The 24,067-nt window shown below is 45.8% G+C and overlaps 2 protein-coding genes; both read right to left on the minus strand.

Annotated features, from left to right (window-relative positions):
* Window positions 1-441: 441 nt before the first annotated feature.
* GSTUM_00005600001 (uncharacterized protein) lies at window positions 442-2,359 on the minus strand (the record flags this gene model as incomplete). XM_002837717.2 has 2 exons in its annotated part: window positions 442-607; window positions 676-2,359. One exon carries the CDS (start codon window positions 2,357-2,359, stop codon window positions 2,000-2,002), a length of 360 nt encoding a protein of 119 aa, XP_002837763.1. The 3' UTR covers window positions 442-607; window positions 676-1,999.
* A 4,590-nt stretch (window positions 2,360-6,949) lies between these two features.
* Window positions 6,950-8,248, minus strand: GSTUM_00005602001 (uncharacterized protein). XM_002837718.2 has 6 exons: window positions 8,002-8,248; window positions 7,790-7,922; window positions 7,621-7,749; window positions 7,321-7,550; window positions 7,194-7,252; window positions 6,950-7,129 (listed from the first exon to the last, which is right to left on the minus strand). The coding sequence occupies exons 1-6, from the start codon at window positions 8,209-8,211 to the stop codon at window positions 7,000-7,002; spliced, it is 891 nt and encodes a 296-aa protein (XP_002837764.1). The 5' UTR covers window positions 8,212-8,248; the 3' UTR covers window positions 6,950-6,999.
* Window positions 8,249-24,067: the final 15,819 nt, after the last annotated feature.

Raw genomic sequence — 24,067 nt, forward strand, 5'->3', positions numbered from 1 at the left:
ATCTCTTCTCTTCTCTTCTCTTCTCTTCTCTTCTCTTCTCTTCTCTTCTCTTCTCTTCTCTTCTCTTCTCTCCTCTCCTCTTCTCTCTCTCTCTCTCTCTCTTTTTTTAACCACTACCTGCTACAAATACAATCTGCAGTTGCGAGTATCCATACCTCTATTCTGCGCGCCGTATCTGTCGTGTTTATAAAAAAAATGATAATCGGCAGCAGGAAGACGGTTGTCCTAGGGCTGGTCCAGTCTCTAATCCCCCCTCTCCACAAATGGGACAAAGTAGGCATCAGATCTGATCGGAGCAATACCAATTTTCTCAAAGGTTTCTCATATGGAAATCTCTTCTGGAGGATATATCACAAATGTCACCCTGATACCGCTATTAGAACGGGGGTAGGGACAGGGGAAATCGAAGCAAGGAGGGAAATCTATACTTTCGAGGAAGTACTGTACATAAAGCACCTCAATTGATGGTTGGCGCCGCTCCACGGCTTTCAGAAATTGTTAGACCTCCTTTTCCTAATACGATAAATCGCATTGTACAACTAACTTGGTGGTTTACTTCATTTAATTTTTATTTTTGAAAATCGATCATGATATAGCGGGCGAAATCCTGGAGTTTTATTAGCTTAGATGCTGTGAGGTAGGCTAGATCTATCGACCGAAAGGGGCGATACTAACTCCGCTATCGACTAGGGAATGCTCCCGATCCCGGAAGGTCCAACTAAAGGCTTGGGCAAGATAGGGGACATGCCTATGAGAGCTCCCGCACTCCCGCATACTGCTGGAGAGGTGGTCCGATTTCCATAAAACCCTGACATGTCGTTCAGGTTGTTGGTCGCTGGAGCCAAAAAATGCGAAATAAAGTAAAAAAACGGTTCAAGGAAACCTTCGGACCTTAACTTGCTTCCTTGCTCACTCCCGTACGGCGGCACCCATACAAGAACGAAAGTGAAAGCCGTTTTGGAGTGCTCCTACGGTGAGTAGGGGGAGGGGAACTGGTTGGTTCTCCTAACTGTGTGTGCTCTTCATACTAGCGCCGTTTTGTAACACCGCTACCCTAAAGACAAAACTCCTACTAATCCTCGAACACATGGAAGGGGGGATAGAAAGAGGGACCAACCCCATCAAAGTCTGTGCACAGGTACAATCACAGTACTCGAGTATATCAAAGCTACAGTACATAATGACTGTGCTAGCAGGTAGGCACCCCTAGCATGGGTATCGGCAGAGAAAAGCATGTAGGCATGATTTCAGCCTGTATTCACCGCCTTATTTTTTTCCAAGAAGGCGGCCAAAACATCGCCTATTGGGATCGAAGTACGAGTACGTGCATGGTCTTAGAGGAGCTCCAGGATTGGAATAATGCCACTGAGTAGATAGCGGAGGGTATCTTGGCTGATACGAAGGTTGGAAAAGAGGGAGCGTTTTGCAAGAAAAAAATCGGCCGTGCGCTTTTAGTATGCTTGGTATAGGCTAACACGAGTACTCGTACACCTTCTCCCCGGAGCGATTACTATCGGAAAAAAGGAAAGAAAGTAAGAAGTAGGGTTACCATCGATGGTGAGTGTGTTATATTGCTATGAGCAAGCAGACGTGAACGAGTACGTACATACCCGGGTTCGGATACTGGCAATGTCGTATATCACAATTGGCCCATCCTCTCTTCCTCTAGTATGTGATGTCGCCGCATCCGGGGACTCTCGGGTCTCAGGGAGGGCTCCCGGTAGGTTCTGTGGACTGTAGACACTGCATGAATTATTTTCATCTTGCTCCATACTCTCTACTCGAGTATTACTGCCTTGGTACATTTTGCATCCAACGCACGGCACAAGCCCGCCAGGGCCCAGGCCTGGTGCAGTTTCGGGTGCTCGGTGGGGGAGGGGGGGTAAGTAGCCGGAACCTACACGGGGGGTGGAAAGCGCAGAGATTATCGAGTACGGACTAGAGGCGGGTTGTACTGTAAAGTACAGTACATTTCTTGCTAGATAACGACTTATCAAACTCAACTAATCAGAACACCCCGGGGGGAAATAGCAGATCCTAACTGGGCGGAAAAGTTAGCAGGAGGGTTGCTTTTTTTTCCTTTTCCCGTACGATACGAATAAGGGGCGGTTGGTTGGAATATCTTGACGTCTACATTCTGTAGACATGGCCTGGGCGCGAATCTCGATAGTGGTCCCTGGAACCATTCTTGCTCGCCCATCTTTTGTGATATCCTGGGACCGGGGCTGTAGTGGGGGACATACTTTCTTGCCCTCTTGGTTTGTTGTGGTTTGCAGTGATCCGGAGAATGAGGATGAGGGATAGAAGGGGGGGGAGGGAGGGTTTCTGTCATTGAGAAGATGTAAGAGGAAAGTATCATGGGCAACCTAAGTGGGGGTGAATTGTTTCGCACCGGTTGTCGGTTTGTCTTGCCCTACGATGAAGCGCCCTGAAAAACGAAATGGATGGAAAAAGTGAAACTGAACATTAAGACGGTATACAGTGTATCAGATAGGTCTCCGTGCCTGGGTCATTGACCCGTAGTGTGTGTGGCTGGGCCCAAATGTTCTCTTATTCGCAGGGACATGCGGTCTTTCGCTCATTTCAGTTCGGTGTACGAGTATCGATTCTACCCCTTCTATTCAACCCGGCCGACCTGGCACAATAGCTCAATTGCAATAACAGCGGGTCACTACTGTCATAGCACCAGGCCACGCTCGTACTCGTACCATATCATCATAGTGGGGTTTGGGGACAGAGCTCGGACCAGATAGTAACCGGACTGGTGCTAATGTGCTCGGATATCAAAGTACCGGTACCGGCAGTCACATTTATATCAAAGCTCGCCACTTAGCACACAAGTTGTAGACAGATATGTCATATATGTCATCACACCCTCCCCTCTATGAAGGTTCCGACCTGGAACTATGAGTGCTCGAATGCCGTAACTTGATGGAAAGGGGAGAGCGCGGTAAGCTCGGTCTTCCCGGCGATTGGTTTCTACCGCAGCAGGGCTAGTGGCGGATGGCATGGAGGGGAAGGAAGGTACGAGTACTGTGCGTTGTAAATAAGAGATGCCGGTGGTCAAGGCTCATATTACGATGACTTAGTCGCGTTGCTGGGGGGTGAAGGGGAGCGTTTGGAAAGAAGGGGGAAAGTTTACACAAGGAGTGAAGATGGCGTATTAACGCAGTTGGCAGTGGGTGACTGGTTACGTTTTGCGATTTGAGGGCGTGGTGGAGGGTAGGGTATCGTAAATGCTCGTCCTGGGGTTGTGGATTTGGCTTTGGTGACTTAGAGAGGACCGGGACAAGGTTGCAGTAGCGGAGGGTAGTCAAAATACCGTACCAGCATCCCACACTCTAAAGTCGTCAGCGTGTATGCCATGTGTATTTACAAGTACAGTACTCGTACACAGGCGTAGTAAAGTATCAGAGTGGATTTGGTAGGGCAAATCCCATGGGATATGGTGCCGTAAAATCCCGTTAAGTCGCCATCGGGCTAGGCAACGGAGACCACCCCACCTAACCACAATAAGCTTAGAAGGGGTGAATTGACAAAATGGCGATCACCAGCCAGCGAACTCCAGCAAGCTTTCCACGCCCAAACTGGGTTTTGCCCGGAAACACCACTCCCTCTCGGGGGTGTTTGGTCCCCGATACCGGGATTGGGTATAATACCTTTAGGAGACGGTGCCGGTATCTACCGAGGGACGATGGACTCTATTGGAGACTGGAATTTCTTCCAGGTGAGTAATGTTTGCGAAGCGTCGATCATCATTGGCAATTGTTCCCCCCCTCCCCCATGGGTCTAGCGATGGTAACGGCGGATGGAGTTGTTTATCGGGGTTTGTTTGAGATATGGTAATTCACAGGACCCCCCCCACACTTCTCTGGATCAACGGGTGGTTGGAAGGTTTCAATGTCTGCTGATGTGCTAGTTAATCATGGAAATGGACTCAAGCTCAACGAGCGAAATACCGCAGGCGCACAGGGGAGAAAAGGAAAAGAAAAAAAAAAAAAAGATGAAGAAAAAAAAACCTGTTCTCTCCTCCAGCATAATTAGCCATCGTGTGATATCTAGCAGGACGAACGAACGAAACGGGGATGTAGTAGCTTACTGCCGTAGGTACCCGAGGGCGCTCTCTATTTCTTTTTGTCCGGGAATCGTTGCGATTCGCCAACAGCTTTTCGGGATTATGGCGGCCAATCATGAGGCATCGTTCGGATCACGGGTTTGTCTTGTGCACAGCGCGAGTACATGACTGAGCCTCGTGATATCCGTACGGTTATTTCTTGCGGGTCTCTGGTCTCTGGTCTGGTTTGATGGGATAGGATGGCGTTCAACCGTGTTTTGACGAATTGGAGGGAATAAAGGCTGGAAGTATGAGAATGATTCACATGATAGGCTACTTACCTATTAGCTGGTTAGATGGTAAGAGGCTTGATTACTCACGTCTAGATGGTGCTTATCATACCAACTTGTTGGTAAATTGGTGCGGTTGCGATAATGACAACATCACTGGAGAAGAATGGATGGATGGTAGAGTCTCACATGTGGAGAAAAGGCTAGTAATAGTCTGAGCGGAGGGAGAGGTTGGACCGGAAGAGGGTAGATTAGATATCCCCCCACTCCATCCACCCCCAATTTAGACCTCGCCGGTAAGAGGATCGGTGCCGTATCTCTACGGGAATGACCACTTCATCCGTGCAGTTTTGGGTTTCGGATCTGTCAGTTCTCTCCTCACTTTTCCTCCTCCCCCGGCAACCCAGGCCGGGCGAGGGGGCAGGCTTCCACTCGCCCCTCACCGCAACCTTCACACTGAGCACCACACCGCTATATACCACATCATGTTCCTCAGTCCTGGAATATATGCACTTTGCACTCCCACCAATACGGTACGCAAACACCACAACCGGCCGGCACCCGGCAATTACAGACCATGGTAAAGAGCCCCCAACCCACCCATCCACCCCCCCCTTTCCTCCGTGCAAGATCTGCCGGTATGGCAACCTAACACCCCTCATCCCGGATACTCGCTAAGAGAAATGAAATGAAATGAAATTACACCTGTCCTTCCGGGCTTACGCGCATATTCGATCTTCTCGGGCATGATATTATGTGGAACTGGTTTAGTATTAGCTGGCAAAAACGTGGCAGCGAGTGATGTTGCATGATAGATAGTCACTGGATCCAAGTAAATTAAGTCACGTATTTGGGTAACCGCGGTGGTGGGAAAAAGAAAGCAAGTTAGAGCCAAGATTTGCATTGGTGCCGGGCACAACCTTTATCGGCGGATTAAAGGTTGGGGGTTTGGGGTGGGGGCAATGTGGGGGAGGGGAGGGTGAGAGAGTACGGTGCATATCATAATATATATATATATATAGATATATTGGGATGGGTTGAGGCTAAGAGGTGCCGGGTCGGGGAACACAATGGGGAATTTTTTCTTTTCCTCACAGTTGCTCTGGTGATTGTGGTGGTGATTGTGGTGGTGGTGGTGGTTGGTGGTGGGTTTTCGAAATTTGTCGGTGAAAGTGTGGTTTCTTTGTTTTGTGTTTCGGAAAATTCTTAGAACATTCATTGGGGATGTTGTGGCTAGTGACTTGTGTGAATGTTTCTTGTGCATCATGACAATGTACTAGTACTGTAGCTCGTTCATCTTGAAAGAATAAAGTTATTATAATAACTCTTATAAATGCAACCTCTCTCCGTGGGAGCTGTGGTTCACCGAACATTATATCCCATAACGCCTGATTCTTCCAACAGATACAGTACAGTACAGCTCTTACTAACCTACCCGCTGCTCTCACCGCGACTGCCACCACTACAATATCGGATTATAGATTTACTTGTGCTGTAAGATCAATGCCTCGAACAGCCATCCCAACAATTAACTACATTCATCGCCCACCAACTCCCGATCCACTAACACCTAATGGCTACCACCTCCATCACCGCGGCCGCTTAAACAGCCCAATACCCACAATATCGGCCACTGCACCCGCAGGAACCCCAACAAGCAGATTCCGATCTATCCCTGTCGAACATTCCAGCGCACGTAATATCCTATCCAGTAGCAATCCCGCGACGCTTCGACCCTATCGCATACGGATCAATCCAGCACCTCACGTAGAAAGCGACGAATCGCCGGAGTATCTGCGGAGCTGGGAAGACGCCCTAGTGTTCGGTAGGGCCTTGGGCATAGCGCATATTGTTGAAGGGGGGATTTACCGGGCGAGGTTGGGCGCGAGGGGGCCGGGTGCGTTTTTTAGGGATTTATTTTTCGATGGGAGGGGTATGGAGGAGGAGGAGGAGGAGGAGGGAGATGAAGAATCGAGTGATGATGGTGATGGTGGGTTTGTTGGGCGCTTTGATAGGAGGGATTTCGCGGTGGGTGAAGGCGTGATTGGTGGGTATTACGATGGCGAGAGCGATGACGATGATATGAGCTCCATCACCCATGTGAGTACTTACAGATACCCCCTAGCGGAGGGGCTTGAGTGCGGGATTTGTTTTCGTAGGAAAATAAGTGTGCAGTTCCGGGAGTGCTCGCATGCTCTGTGCGCTCCGTGCGCGAAGGCGCTCTGGAGGTCTAGGGTGACTGTGTTCAATCCCGGCCCGAGATCCTTTCCTTGCCATCTGTGTAGGGCTGAAATCAAGGAAGTGGGTAAGTTGCGCACCAGGGTCCCCGGATTCGGGAATACTTATCGACATGGGGAAAAGAGGTTTACGGTATGGAAATGGAAAGGGTTGAAGAAGTGGGTGTCTGGAGGTAAGGAGAAGAAGGAAAAGAGGTCGCTGCCATCTGGGGCGGCAGGGTTAGCGAGACGCTTGGGTAGAAAGTTTCCTAATGCAAGGTTTACTAATGGTAGAAATTTATAAAGTCCTCAAGATTCTTAAGTCGCTGTCTTTGTAGAAATTGTCCGAGTGTGGGGTATATGAGAGGTGCACTGTTTGGATTGCTTCATTTTCATTTTCATGGGTTATGTAATAGTTGTAATAGTTATAATAGACGTGCTAGAGTTGATTGTTCGAGTTGCTCCGGCATTGCTGAACTTCGTCCACCATCTTTTCCGCGAAAAGCCAAGAATCCCGGGGAAATCTGGCGGATATATAGTGGTAGTTGGGGTCAACGTGGGCGAATGGTCTTGTGGAATTTAATCGTTAGCAATGGGGGTATACTTATTGAAGAGTTTAGCAGGACAACTAACGATTGGCTCAATGGACCACATTTGTACTGCTGTTTTTTGTTATCGAGCACTTTCGAAACCTCCAACAAAGATTGCAGTTGGTTAATCAGGACGCTGCGGGTATTCAGGTGGTTCTGTAGAAGCTCACATCGGAAGCGCAGGATCTACTTGCTCCATAGGTCTTGTAATAGCCACCAAGGAACCATGCCTGGGATGCGACCCAGGCAACTTGTTCCATCCAGTAGGGCAAAGTGGATGTTTCAACATCATGGAGTAGACTTGGCCCCTTGGGGTCTGTAGATCCGGATGCTGGCGGGTGGGTAGCATTTGATAAGGCTACTACGCCATGGCAAATGGCCCCGACAACTCTTGAGGGTTCTGGATCCCCACTAAATTAGTATCATACTTGTGAATTATACCAAGGTAATTTGGTTTTCGTGTAACAAACCATCGCTCGTGATTGCATCTCCAGATCTTTTAACTAATGGCCAGTATTCCCTCAAGAGAAGATGCAAAGACTCGGAGTCCAGGTATTGCCTTATTGGCTTATCATGGCCTCCAGGTAGGAGAACAGCATCTGGACATTACTTAGTCAGTCCGTTATACATTGGACCAACCTTCTTCACTTGGTGGTTTCGCCGTACCGTAAGGAACCAAACTAAATCCCTGCATCGACCACGCCAAGGGATTCTTGTGTGCCTCGCTCTCGACCATATCGCGATAAGCCGCGGCAGCTGCTTTGCTTGCGCCCTAAAAGTTAAAAGAGATCACATTTTCAGCACTAAGGTAATGGGACGGCATTCATGAGGAGACAGTAATCCCAACTCACCAAAAAGGTGGCGAATAGTCCATTGGATAACAATCTCTCATCTGCCTTCGCTACCTTCCCATTTTCCGTCGCGAATGTTATCTCCCAGCCACTATCCCTGAATTTTTTCCATGGGATTGCGACCTCTGTAGGGTCTTGGCCCTCGTCTGCCAAAATTATCACAACCTTGGGTGGATGCGGGGCCATCGACGACGATTGCATTGAGGACATTGGCAGGCTTTCTTCTTAATGTGAGCGGGGGTGTCGGGTTTGCGTGGGATTCATAGTTTTGCCTGTGCGGCGTGGGAGGGGGCTTATTGATGTAATTTTTGGGAATTAACCCTAACCTTGCACGCATGTGATACGGCGTAAGCGATGGTGGATGATGGGACATCAGTGTTACCAGTGTTACCAGTGTTACCAGTTACCAGTGAAAGGCGCAGGGAATTCTACGGGAGGTGTGGATGTCTGTCCCTAAACCTCCAGGTGCGACCGCAACCGCATTCAAAGTTGAACAATGCCTACCACGAGGAAGAAAATGGCAGTAAGCCAGAGGAACGTCATTCTTATTTCTAGGAAAAAACGCGAAGCACGGTTTCCTGCTTTTGGTAGCACTTGAGGGTTTTATGCGGTTTTACAACAACCCACACTCTTTGAATTGGTAAGTGCTGCGGCAGGCTACTCCGCTAAGACGTTTAGGAATTTTCCTGATAGATAATAGCTCCGGTGCTTCAAAGTTCCATAGGGGCCAATATATGTGGGCTAAGGACATAATGGTAGCGTTACAAAAGCTGTCAACAAAACTAGTCAAAAGTTACTCGTAGGCAAAATATGCATCTCACGCAGCGATGCTAGATATCGGTGTGTGGACACTATCCAGAGGTTTTGGTATGATTACTGTGCAGTTCAAATGGTATGATAGCCAACACGCTTTAATTATAGATGAGGTTCCGAGTGAGTAATAGTGCAGCACAATGTACAAGTACAAGTAGTACTGTACGTGCAGCAATCGTAAATTCGTATCTATTGGTCGCTGACTCGACTAAAATCATCGGGCATCAATCCAAGGAAAAAGAGAAGGGTGCGGAGAAAATAGTTGAAAGTAGAAATATATTAGAGACGATTATCAAATATAAGTCTACCTAAACCGCTTCCCTATCACAGCAACATTCCTTGGAAACTGCTGGCCATCCCAAACGCTGTCAAAGTCCGGTTCGATATCCCGTCTCTTTACCTTCCTTCTCCATGCGAGCAGGCCTATCCCAACTAAGACCGCAAATGTTACCAGTGACGCGATAGAAATTCCAGCAGCCGCGGCAGGTGTTAGGAAAAACTTCCCAGCCGGATAGGCGCTAGTAGTGGTACCTGCTTCCCGAAAACGCTCTCTAGATTAGCCTCTTCTTTGGGAAAACTGTATTTTGTGGGCTCTGCTTTTGGCGGTTTATCTGTGAGAGGGTCACATTGGGGACTTACCATTAGGTTTTGTATCCTCGGAGGTCTTGCGTGGGACAGAGGTGGCTGTTTGTGCTTGTTGTAGGGTAGATGTGGGTTTTTGTGAATGGTTATACTGGGTGGTTTCTAGTTGGGATTTGTTAGCTAATGGTTGCACACTGAGGTTTACATTCTGGATTGTGGGGATAGGAAAATAGGGATAAACACACCTTCAGTTGGGACTTCTAATCTCATTGTTTCCTGCCACTCTCCATCAGGGCCACACAGACATTTGATGATAGTGTCGTAGGAGCCGGAGCCCGAAAGCTTCACTCTCATCTCCAGTTGTCCAGAATTGATGCATGACTCATCCGGGACAGCAGCTCTACAGAGCTTGGAGAATATCGAATAGCCAGACTCATTGGGAAGGGTGATTAGGACACAGGCTGAGTTGCAATCCGTGATGGGCAGGTTGTTCGGGCTGTGGAGCAAAAGGGAATCAATCGCCCCGGTATTAATAGCGGAGAGGACGAAAGCCAAGATGGCAGCAACTGAGAAGAAAATGGAGGACATGACGATAGGGTGGATATTTGTGGGGTAGAAAGAATGTTGGTGCAGAAAAAGCATGCTGGGAGAGAAACGAATGTTGATACATTGGAACTAGAGGACGCTCTCAACTGGAGTTGAACTAGCACAAGCTTGACTGGAGCCGAGCCAGCTCTCGGCTGGAGCTTAGCCACAGTGGAAAGCCTGACGAGGCCGGTGAGATAGAATATGAAATGCTCGGCAGACTGCGGGGGGGTTTTATTCAGGGCAAGAACATAGCTTTATATTTGAATGTAGAGGTGTTCCGTACGTAGAATTTCGAGATATTAGATAAATAGTAAAAAAAGGCTGGGAGATAAGATTGAGAAGGAGAAAAGGTCAGAAATCAGAGGAGGACCTCTAGAGCTTGGGCTGAGGGGAATCACATTCTGTGAGATCAAACCTTGATTGGCCATTTCTTTCTTTCTTTTCAATTTCAACTCCCAGAAATCAAATACCTGATAACTGATATATAATCACTACGAGTTGGTCTTTATTTACATCAACTGAAGCGTTCGTTTGAATAGTCTTCTATTATATTAGAAGGTTTGGCTGGCGAATTAGATATATTACTTTGGGGATGGAATGGAGCGGATATGACTTTGGTTTCAATTCGTGGTTGATTTGTTTGGCATGCGTGGCCTAAGGAGGTGCTTCCAACCCATCCTACTGCTATCTCCCTGCCCTAAATCTGGATATCTGTTAGTTATCAATTGTGTCATTTTTAGATACTATTGGATATCTAAAGCACTAGAATACACCAGTGTTCGCAAGCGGCCAGTCCGGCCCCGCTTGAGCATAACCGGGCCGGCCTGGGCTTTTCCGAAACCCGACCTGGCCGGACTTCATATATCTGCAGGCTTCCGAGCAATCCGATGCCACCGCTATAATTCTGGTGAGCTTTCAGAGTATTTGTATAAATTGGTATCAATTGAGTGAGTATGCGTCGGCAGCCTCTGTGCCCACATGTGATATTTCTATCTTCACCGCCATTACATATATCATAGTAGTCGAATGACCGCTTTGCGCACCACCTAGTGTAGATCCCCATGCACTATAGTATCACATTCTTGTCTAAATAGTTATATCCAACTTGAAAATCGCAATCAAGAAGAGAGGAAATGGTTTTCTATGCAGAGTCATGAAGGTGAAGGGTACTAGGAGAAGGATATAGTGGAGGCGGGGCTATAACAAAAATAGTTAGGTATTTTACAGTTGTACTGATACTGATGTGGTAGGGAAAATAGCATGAAATCATAACCAAATGATATTTGCTCACATGTGATATACGCGCACTTCAGGAATATATTGAGTATAGGAAATCTCTCTGCATCTGCACTGCTCTCAGAGCTGGGAACGTGGGAATATTACTTTTTTGATTTCAATTTGCATATCCCGGAGCTGAGCCGACTGCAGATATCTTCAGATATCTTCAGATATCAACGAATATCTATATATAACTTCAGGCATATTCGGGTATCTGCGGGCACCTTCAGATATCCTCAGATACAAGCGCGCATCTGAATATGTCTGCCACACACTAACAAAGTATTTACTAATCCAAAGGCAGAGCATGTTATTGCTGGCTTAAATGATACAATAAATTGGGAGGTTGGCACTTGTACATATGACCGAAGACATTGCATCTCGGGATTCTGTGGGCCTCGGGGGGGGGGCATGAAGTTGAGCTTAGTCCTTAGCTAGCAGCTTTAAGACTCATGGGTGCACAGGATCCACCCCATATGATCTACGCCACCTATCAAGAATTGCCTCTATTTTGGGGGAACATGGAATGCGAACAGAATCACATCTTCGAGAAATAGTATGTAGATATGGTAGATCCAAGTTGGGGATATTCAGTGGCAGAAATATGCAAGCTTTAGTTCTTGTTTTTGACTTTCTATTTCCTCTCTATTGAATGTACCTTCTGTATAATTTAATCCTCTCTCCCGACTACTCAACTCTATCGCTCACGCAACAGTACTATTCACTTATCTTTTCAGTAGGCCAACCTTGTGCATTATCTGAACTCAGCGAATAGTGATGGGTACGAGCATGATCCAGCAGATCATGGTGATTTTTCTCTAGCATGATCTAATCCAGAGGACCCATTCTCGAATGCTCGACGGAATTGGTAAACCCTGATTGGGTGATTGGTCGTGCCCACAGCCCACCCATAGTCGGGTAGGGTCGGTTAAAGTTGATTTTGCTCCAGTGTAATTTCCGACCGCCTCCCTACCGCCAGACTGCTGCTTCCCATTGATCGACTGACAGCACCCTTGTAGTCACTTTACCGGGTTGGAAGGCTTGGGTAGTGTGAACCATATGCCGTCCCGAACCATAATTTACAGTCTCGGGAATGGCCAAAGGTTTCTTGTATAGATTGGATGTCAATTCAGTAAAGCGGGAATTTTACTTAGGTTTGTAAGTAACTATAAAATAATTTGGTGGGTTTGGAGGATGCTAGCCGTATTCCATATCGCTAGTGTTAGGATAAAATAAAACCTACTAGACCCCTTTGGTGACGGTCACAAAGCTCAAAATCAGGAAACTGGCTGTGGGCTAACAAGATATATACAGGGCCGGAGTGAATTTCCCACTTATCAGGATGGACAAAAATTCATGTTTGTAGCTAATTCTGTATGAAAAGGAGTCACGGGAAAACCGATAATTAATCTCCTGGCTTCGAGTAAGGACGTTTATTTTAGGTCCATGTATTGAACAGCTAAAGGATTTATACCGAGTGATATCCCAAGACTGCAATAGCCTTGGGAGCTCACCCATAGCGTCCTCAGGAACCATCCTAATTACACATTTTCGGCCATATCTAGCCCCCTAGTGAATATAGTTTTCGATTACCTTCGGTTTGGGTACTCGTTCTTGTAGCAGTAGCAATAGTTCCTCCGGGAAACAGCACTAGGTGTTGGACATAATGGGCTGTGCGCGGAAGGAGGTTTATTGCTTGGCCACTCTGCTATACCGGTTTTCATGGCTGAACACGTTTCTTATGTTCTTTGGAGACTTCTTCAGAAAAAACACCCCAAGGGAAATGACTATTTTTTTTAACTTTGAACGAAAATTCAACTTTGCCCCAACTGTGACTCTTATCTCCCCTCTCCTTTCTAGAATCCCACTACTCCAAATACTGTTTCCGCTAAATTATTCCCACCCTCGATAAACCTCCTTGTAAGCACTGGATTCAGGCCGCCATCCCACCTCCGGTTCCGGCCCCCCGTCGCACCCACCCCGTACCCTATCCATCACCATACTCCAACGGTTTGTCGGGTTCGTTAGGTGTCTCGAGCTTCACTCCCAGCGGACCCGACCAACCCGTAGGGAGACCGGTCTCTTACCCAACCCACCGAACCCCACTCAACCCAACGAAAAACTCTGGTTAACCAAACGAAACTCTGACCTCTGCTAGAGAGCATGGACACCTTCTGTGTAATACTCAAAAGGTCACTTCGTTCATAGCGTCACGTTTTAAGGAACGTCCATTCTCCCCACTTATTCTATTCTCTCCCGGCCCAGCCAGCACCTCATATTAACAGCCAGCCTCGATACAGGCCCCTGGACTCCCGTGATGTCACTTGATTTAGTGGGGTCGTTCACCCCACGCTCCAAGCCCCCGAAAACCGCACCCCTCACCCCCAGCATCCCCGGAGCAGTAGTAAAGGAAGGCCCTAGGGATTGGGCAATGAGAAAGAGAGGTAACAAATAAAATAGCCAAACGAATGTGCTTTCCCGTGCTTCTTCTGGACTAGGTTCATCGAGTGAGTGCTGGTGATCTTGGTTTCTCTGGACCGTGGTTACGAAATGGGGTACCGTGGCGTGATCTATCATTAGGCGGAGCTGCTGACCTCGGCCGATCCTATTAACGTCGTGTCTTAAGTGCCGTGGTCGCTGCTTTTTGAAGAAACTTTTTTGAAGAATGAACGAAAGAGCCTGATGGGTGGACAAATCCCTAACCCTGTAGTTATCACTGAATCGAGCGTTGAACACTCGCATGCAGGCGGAAGAAATTGTAAAATAGGAATCTAAAATACCAGAAAGACCGCCTTCAAGGGACGCGAAACGTATCCTAGGACCCCAATCGATAGCTCCTTCTGTTAGAGTTGAAGGAAGCGAGGGTGTTGTGGTTAGCTGCAGAAGTATTAAAAGTGTTGTTGATTGCTCGAGAGTGAGGTGGGTTACGTCGGAGATAGGGTGATTTAAGGAGAAGCTTCTCTAGATATGTGTTTTCTTTGTTATCATGGGAGTTGGCAAGGGCGTGAGGACGTGCACGGCTGCAAAGAGAAACATGTGGTGATGCATGGGATGATCAGGGCGATCTTATCTTGTATAATATTATTATTATAATTATACTGCTAGTTGCTCGGCTATTTTAATTAGAGAGAATGAGAACAAAGTTTATGTCCTTTCCAGCGTCCCTCATCCGGCGTCCAAGTCTCAGAGGAATCCGGTCGCTCTACCGCTGCACCATTTTTGCTCACTTAAATCAAGAGTTTCCAGCAGCGTTTGAGTAGGATAAATAAAAGTATTCAATTGATATTTCCACCAATCCCCCTAACCCTACTTTCCCCTTCCCTACTGAAAGATGATTCCCGATCGAGAAAAGAAATCGTAAAGCTCGATGATCGGTCGAGGTTCTTACAAACGAAATAATCAACGGGGAGAAAAGAAAATAAAGGCAAACGATCGCCGTGGGTGGCGTGGGATAGCGCGGTCCTTTGACTAATCCCCACTTGCACTATCTTAAAGTCGTTTGTATTCAAGTTCGTTTCGTATATGTTGTTCCGCTGGTCAAAAAGTCTCATATTCATTGTCGATGATCAGAAAGAAAGGTCAAGAGGGCTCTCCAGATACAGGAAAACCTTTACTCCCATAACCTCCAAACTAACCCACAACAGTCACTTCAACTAAATCCCGCCTAGCTAACACTTCCCACTCAAGTATGATATGATAGGTAACTGATGGTATCTCAACAACCCACAGACCAAGTTTTGATCCTCACACTAATTGGGAACCTTAGAACTGGCGTCAGCACAAAATCTCTCATGATATTACTCACGCACTGAACTTGGAACGTCGTAAGGGAGTTGGGGTGGCCCGCCTTGTGGGATGAAATGCCAAGCCCCCACCCTCCCGCTATGATACTGTCACAAAAAAACCACTATAGTCACTCTGCTCGGGGGTCTGTTGCAAATATATTATGGTTGGCACCCTAGTACTGCTATCGCATAAGCTACTTGATATCGTTCTATGCTGAAGTTCCTTGTTGAATGAAACAAAAGCACACTTCGATGATGATTTGTTGATTTTAGGTCCGTTTGGAACTCAGACAAAAGTGGTGTTTCTCATGGCTCTTACACCATTTGCTACTCCAGAAACCTGTAACTGGGTACCAGTCTGTGACCCACAAAAAAATGGCGGTTTTTTTTTATTGGAGAGTATGGTTCCGGAAGACTAGTCTCTATACCAGTTTTACAACCAAAAGTGTGACAATTTTGACTGTGACAGCAACCGTAACACCTCGTAAATTTGTTGCCCTACCTCTTAGTTTCCAGAAATATAACTTTTCCAAATCATTATATATTAATATCATCAAATGCTTTATCTTTTTTACCTACAATTTCACCTTTCACAGCTTTCTTTACCAATTAACTGGTATATTCTACGGTACCATAGGGTTAGTTTCTATTCTTTATTCAGTGTATAATTATACTGCATATTTCTTAAAAATTGAAGATATAGATTTCTAACTTTAATCAGAATTCAAAAATGGATGAATCAGTCAGTGAGCTGGATTTGCAAAAACAATGAAAACGTGAAGCAGTAAGAGAACTTGTTAGAAAGTTTAGAGTAGCTCAGAGAAATGGGCCAGCTACTCCACGTGCTGTAGCAATAACTAGCAAAGAGAGATCTCAAAAGTATTGTTTGAGGAAGAAACAACTTGCTCTTGCAAATATTACCAATCAGGCAATAGATATTGAACTTACTGTAGATGTTACAGCAAACCAGTATCCCTTATGCGATAGAACACTGAAGTATCGTGAATGTCAGCGACTTTACCGCAAATATGTAAAGCCAGATTCACTGACTAGAAGGGAGGTTTATTGCTGATGCTGTGCCAAAAAGTAGCAATTAAGACTTAGGAGTTATATTAATAGATTGGACAATCAGCAGGTAAAATCACACTTAGATTTAACATTATATATATTTGTAGATTACTTAATTAAAGATAATAGGATCTAATATTGCACAAGCAAGCTCATCTTAACTGGCTACAACTTGGTGGATCATTAAAAATAATGAGGGAAGAGATTCTATAATCTGGTTTAAAATGGCTCAAGAAAAAGATTCCAGATCTCCAAAAAGGGAAAAGGGCCTCCAGATATATAAATATGCAACTGGATTGGAATATGCAGCTTTATATATTTCCTAAGCTTCAACTAAGGGAAGAAAGACTATAGAAGAGAGCAGAGTTAAATCAGCAACCAGCAGATCCAATTATGGTGCAGAAATCTCAAAAGGAGCTTGCTGTCATAGTTTCACAAGTAAGTAGATGGGGTGTATGGGTTATGAAATGAATTCTAAAGTAAGAGGTAGAATTCATTCAGAAGGGAAAACTGCCAGCTCTAAAGCAAGGAAAGCATACAAAAATTGTCAGTTGGTTAACTGATGAGGGGACTATGATTGCAATGTGAGAGTATATATCACATGCTGGTAAAGATCTGTGATCAATACATAGAAGTTTATTATAGTTGTAATATACTAATCTTTAATTTTATAATATAGCAATGAATTCAGCAGTACTTGTAAGAGCAGTTACTAATTATTGGTCAGAGACTTATAAAGATGTAGAGAAAGTATCCCAAGTTCTAATAGTTTCCATAGATAGTGTAACCGGTACGGGTACTTGGTTATTGGTTTTGTTTTATGTTTTATTTTAAGTATCGCTTTGATACTTGGTTTGTTTTAAGTATCGTTTGATACTTGGTTTTGTTTTATGTTTTGTTTTAAGTATCGTTTGATACTTGGTTTTGTTTTATGTTTTGTTTTAAGTATCGCTTTGATACTTGGTTTGTTTTAAGTATCGTTTGATACTTGGTTTTGTTTTATGTTTTGTTCTAAGTATTGCTTTGATACTTAAGGAGTTTTACCAAAGAGTATCAATTGATACCTTTGATTAGTTTCATTCATGCTAGACATGAACAGATTTGTGTATTTAAAGACCGCCTGTTTCTACAATAGAAAAGGCAGACTTCAACAGACAGTATTTCAATATACTTGGTTGAACGGTTACTTCTTTGTTCCCCAGTACACCCTCGAAGCCTCCTTTAGTTCTCAGCTCTCGCCTCCTCTCTGGAAGAGCAGGCCACCTGCCAACTATCGTATCTATTACCGATAACGTGATTAGCTCCTTGCGAACACGTTACATTTATTTAACCTCAGCAAGTGGTTAAGAACCTGTCCCCGGATGTAGGCCTGATCAACCTATCGATATCCACCTCAGAACGCTAGCGGAGAGAAGCGGCAGAATCACAGCACATTCGGCTTCATCTCAAACCCAAGATAGAGTCTTTGACGACCAGGAGTGGGAAGCAAATCCCACGGCAAGACCTTACAAAAAAGAAACAACCCTGGCGCTCTGCTAAAGAGCCGGGCGATCCTGCAAACACGGAAGATACACAACCTCCAGGAGAATTCTCTTCTACTCCGGCAAAGAATCCTTCCTTTGATTCCCCAATCGACCCCGAATCCAGTAGCGAATCAGATATGGCTAGCACAGGAGGAGGGCCTTCTGGAGGAGGGAAATCTCGGGCTAGGCCTGAAGAAGAGGAGGTACCCGCAGCATTTGAACCCCCTAAGTTTAAACTCCACCTCCCAGTGAAGTTCACAGGAGAAGGAAAAGACCTCAAACCTGAAGCCTTTGACCGATGGGCAACAGAACTCTCACACTTCCTACTCTTACAAGGAAAAGATGTGGAAGACCCTACAACCGAACTTATCATGGGATCATTTCGTGAAGGAAAGGCAACCGACGCATACTACCAATGCTATAAGGATTTTGGCGGGAATGTAAGATTAAGAGGAACTACAGTTCTCGATTATCTGAAAGGACGATTCCAATCCTCTATAACCAACGACCTCCTATACAACAAATTCAACCAGCTCCAGCAAGTTAATGGAATGCATGTCAAGCGAATCACCGATGTAGCTACGGACCTAATGATGTATAAGGACCGGATGGAGAGAGGAAGTATCTCCAAATACATCCTGAAGCGACGATTCTACGACACCATGCACCCTACCCTCCGGCGAGAAGTAGAACCACTCGAGGAAGACGGCGATGATATTGCAGTAATAATTGCAAGAGCAGAACGAAAGGACGCCATTCTCCATGAGACCAAGGCCTACAAAACACAGACATCCTCTAGTAGGAACAGCCAGCCACAACACAAAGCCTCCAGCAACTCTGAAGACAATACCCTACGGGTTTTCAAGAAGAAAACAAAATCCTCCAAAGAATCGAGACGACAAAAAGGAGAATGTTTTGAATGTGGAAAAACAGGACACATGGCAAAGAACTGTCCTACGAAGAAAGGAAAAGGAAAGGCAATTAAGCAAGAGGCATCGGCCAACAATGTTGAAAGCGATAACACCCAATCCAGTGAATATGAAGAGATCCATATCAGATATATCGATGTGGAATGCAACAGTGTTCGACCTCCGGCTACATTCAAAGCACACACCGCTCTAGAAGGTATTATCCTGATCAATGGCAAAAGGGCTCGAGTCCTATTCGACACTGGCGCAATCGGAAGAGATATGATCAGTAATGCCTTTGTCTCTGTCCATGGACTCCCCACTCGAGACCTTAACCAACCCTTACCAGTCAATATGGCAGTAAAAGGATCATGATCTACAAGCCATAAAACCTGCAGTGCGAACATACAACTTGGTTCTGCAGTCCTACCCCCCCAGGAAATGCTGGTTGGAAACTTAGCCAAATATGATGCCCTAATAGGCATGCCATTCCTGAACCGCCACAAAGCTATAATCAGGTGTGGGGAATCAACCATCGATTTCCCAGATCAGAAGGTCAGAGTCTCATGCAAGCCAACAAGCGGAGAGTACTGAGCTGCAGTCTGTGAAGCAACTGCACTACGACTATTGGATGAGTACTCTGATGTTTTCCCTGATCAAATACCCGAAGAACTACTACCTATGAGAGAGGTGAATCACCACATCCGCCTCCGAGACCCCTCTAATCTCAAGAACCAACCCACCTACTCTATTCCTGATGCATACAAAAGCCCACTTTGTGATTGGATCAACCAACAACAAAGAAGAGGAGTCATCTACCGAGCAGAAGCCCCAGGTGCTGCTTCTATGTTTGTTCAACCCAAAGCAGATGGCAAAAGAATCCGCCCCATGGTTGACCTCAAGCTACGGAACGAAAACACGGTTATGGACAGCTCTGCTATCCCAAACCAAACCCAGATCCTAAATGCAGTTGGACGGGCTAGATTCCGAAGTAAGATTGACTTAAGCGATGCCTAATTTCAAACCAGGTTAGATCCAGAAAGCGAACACTACAACAATTTCAAAACACCCTTCGGAAGTTTCATTAGCCGAGTTATGTTACAAGGTGATATGAATGCGCCCGCCACCTTTATGCGAATTATGGAAAACCTCCTAAGCGAATACCTCCACCATTTTGTTTGGGTCTACATTGATGACATTCTCATCTTCTCGAACACCAAAATAGAACATGCCTACCATATAGGATTGGTTTGTACCAAACTAAGGAAAGCTAAATTCTACGCTAGCAGAAATAAATCAATCCTGTTTGCCGATAGACTCGATATCCTAGGACATGTTACAGATGATGAAGGAATACACGCAGCCACAGGAAAAATAGCCTGTTTAACGGAATGGTTGATACCCTGGAATCAAAAGGAACTCATGCGATTCCTAGGACTAGTCAACTATATTGCCCAGTTCCTACCATACCATGCCACTGTGACAGCGCCGCTCACAGACCTTACCGGCAATGCAGAATTTGTCTGGACCCACACTCATGACCAAGCCTTTACCAACATCAAGGAATTGATAAGAAACGCCAACGTTATACAACCTATCGACTACAGCAAACCAGAACCAATATGGCTGATTACTGATGCATCGGATGTTGGAGTTGGGGCATGGGTTGGACAAGGAGCCTCCCATGAAACGTCAAGACCGGTGGCATTACACAGCAGGAAGTTCACTAACTCACAGATGAACTATGGAACAACAGACAAAGGAAGCCCTTGCTGTGATTGATGCTCTTGCCGCTTTCAACCACATCCTGATGGGCAATACCTTCACTATTGTTACCGACCACCAACCTCTCACTAACCTTAAAACAGAAAGGATACCTGGAAGGAGAAGAACAAGATGGATAGGTGAAATCAGCAAATACGATGCAAAAATCATCTATACCCTTGGAAGAACGAACTATTTAGCTGATGCTCTCTCCCGCCTATATGAGAATCAAGATCTCAAAGATCCTCCTCTTGTCCATGACCACACAAGACAAAGCGAGGACAGCCCTGACGACACCTCCTATGAACAAGAACCATCGATGGCTACCGCCAACTCTGCCGCTCCCTCCAATCCTTTCTCTTACACCATGTACAGTGCTGCCGGAACAGAACGAGGAAAGGACATTGATGAAGAATGGAAAGACAATTGCACGCTCCGCAGCACACCTCCTCACGAACTTGAACAAAGCAGACTCCACTGGTCCCACTGTTACCACGACACCTGCCCTTTTCACCAGACTGAGATTAAGTTCGGAAACAGATACCAGCGACCGTACTATATGCCTGCTGACGTTTCCAAAGACACCAGCTTCGACAGCGTAGAAGGAGCAGAAGAGATGATCAATGAAGATGAATCGACCCAACCTCCTCATACCCTTAATCCTGTTCCAACACGATACCAAGGTCTTGAAAAACTCGAACAAGCAGCAGCCTACGTGGATGCAATATCCTATTTACACCCCCCACAGTCAGCCCCACCATCCTCTCCTCCCATAATCGATTCACGACCCTATATGGTGGACCCTTACGAGTATACAACAATGAAACCATTGTCTCGGTCATACCCCCTACTATTCCTGAGCATCGGCGTCAACTCTACGAAACCTTTGAGGAAGAGGAAGCCCCTATCGAACCAACAAGAGGATCCCTAATCGAGGATGAATGAGATGTTAGATCGACCACAGAAGAATTAACCTCCTCTTTCCGAAGCCAAATGATAGCAGGATATCGCCATGAACCCAATTTACTTCAAAGCCATGGATAGCTCCAGGTATGGAGACCTCGCCCCCTATAACATATCCAACAGAATGGTCTTTACCAGCACCCGTTACAGTGAACATTGCCTATATATACCAAAAGGCCATATGTTCAACGGAATGACGATTAGAGAATATGTCATATCTGAGATTCACAACAAAGGACACCACAGTGCAGACTGCAACCTTCAATATGCTTCAGAATATGTTTACTGGCCTGAGATACGCAAAGATTTCCGCGATTTTGTCAAACAATGTGAACTCTGCCAGGCAAACAAGGAGCGAACACAACTACCTGAAGGAAAGGCACAGACCCTCCCACTACCATGTGAGATATTCGAATCATATGCCATCGATTTCGCAGGACCATTCAACAAATCCGCTGGATTTGACACCATCTTGGTAGCTGTGGACCGATTTTCTGGATATACCTGGCTCATTCCAATGAAAGTTACCGATTTCTCCAAAGACACCTGGAATAACCTCCAACGCTACCTGTTTACCCCCCATGGGTACCCCTTATCTATCGTCAGTGACGCTGATCCCCGCTTTACCGCTAGATTCTGGAAGCAAACCTTGACCTCCCTCAGAATAAACCACATTATGGCTGCCCCTGGACACCATGAGACTAATGGCCAGGCAGAACGAAAAATCCGCAAGGTTAAGACCGGAATTAGGAACATGATCAATGAACGACAAACCAACTGGGAACCAGCCCTAATTGAACTGGCCGCATATATCAATGCCGGATTTTCAGATACCCTGGGAATGTCACCATATAAGGCAGTCTTTGGCCGCCAATACCCCCTCCCACCTACAACACTATTCAAGAACTCCTCAGTTCCCGCCTCCGATGAACACCTTAACTGCCATCAAGCAATCCGGAATGATGCTTTCCAAGTGGTTAAAGTTACCAGATTCCGAAGTACCACCACCGCTCAGAAGCGACGACGCAAACATGTCCCTATTCCACCAGGTGATATGCTCATGGTACATGGAAACATGTTCATTACCAATGTCGGACGCAGCAAGAAATTGCAACCCCGGTGGCGAGGACCCTTCAAAGTCTTATCTTTTGACGAGCATACAGAAAACTACACTGTCCAGATGGATGGACGCATGTACCGCCGCAATACCGCGGTCTTCCATGCCTCTGCTGTCAAACGATTCCACCCAAATGACGACTCCAAGTTCCCTGGAAGAACCCACTCTCGACCCGCACCTATCATCATTGAAAAGAAAGATGAATGGGAAGTTGAAGAAATCCGAGACCACCGCCTTTGGCATGGAAATGATCAGTTCCTAGTCAAATGGAAAGGATATCCAACGAGCGAGAACAGCTGGGAACCACTAGAAGGACTAGAGCACACCATGGAAATGGTAAACGAATGGTGGAAAGACAACATGCCAAACGAATCCCTCCCCCCAACAATCAATTATATTACCATGTGTTGGACACCTAAAATGCCAGAAACTGAGTGATGGCATGCAGAACTCGAAGCTAGAGATGGATTTTGGACACCATACTTTGAGTCGGAATTCGAAAGCAGCGATGAGGAAAACCAAGCTATGGAGCAGGCTCTGGACAACCTTATCTAGTCACCAATCACCATCCGAATACCATAACGATGTCAAACTATGTGGAAGTTAATGTGAGGCTGCGACAACAGATTGTTGGACTGTTGTTGAACCGCGATGTTATCCAACTTGAAGACTATTTCGAAATCCTCTGGATAGATTACTGTCCTGATTGCGATCACGCTTGGGTTGATGTACAACGCGAATCTGGTCTTCGTGACTACTGTGATTTAGATTTCTTCAAGTCTAAGTGTTTCCTTAGAGTTTCCTCTTGTCCCTGGTGTGACACTTACGATGAAGAGCTTTTAGCGGAAACTGAAGCCATGAGTTTCTCAGAATCCGCATTTGATGATTATTAGGTTTTTGTTTGCTTAAACAGTTGTTTTGTTTTGGGGAATGTAACCGGTACGGGTACTTGGTTATTGGTTTTGTTTTATGTTTTGTTTTAAGTATCGCTTTGATACTTGGTTTTGTTTTATGTTTTGTTCTAAGTACCGCTTTGATACTTAAGGAGTTTTACCAAAGAGTATCAATTGATACCTTTGATTGGTTTTGTTCATGCTAGACATGAACAGATTTGTGTATTTAAAGACCGCCTGTTTCTATGATAGAAAAGGCAGACTTCGACAGACAGTATTTCAATATACTTGGTTGAACGGTTACTTCTTTGTTCCCCAGTACACCCTTGAAGCCTCCTTTAGTTCTCAGCTCTCGCCTCCTCTCTGGAAGAGCAGGCCACCTGCCAACTATCATATCTATTACCGATAACGTGATTAGCTCCATGCGAACACGTTACAGATAGAGTTCAGTGAAAAATCAAGCAAGATCTAAGCACTCAGTCTGCACAAGCATGACTATTGAAGTTAGGATGTGTTAGGAATACCAGAACCCGATACCTAGAAACCACCCTAAGTAGGGTAACCCCACTCGGAATCGGAATCTCTGGTCTCCAACACCCCCCTCCGGCTCCCTTATGGGGCCTGCGCGTCATCATATATATTAATCTCAGTTGAGTCCTGTGACTATATTATCACAGAATTGAAGGTGTTAGAATAACACCATATACGTCATCGCCGTTTGTCTGACCGGATCCTGTTCGCAGGATATATGAGAGGGGACCTTCGGCTAGGTCTGAGAAGTGGA

The sequence above is a fragment of the Tuber melanosporum genome (assembly GCF_000151645.1).
Source record: "Tuber melanosporum whole genome shotgun sequence assembly, scaffold_2, strain Mel28".
Taxonomy (NCBI): domain Eukaryota; kingdom Fungi; phylum Ascomycota; class Pezizomycetes; order Pezizales; family Tuberaceae; genus Tuber; species Tuber melanosporum.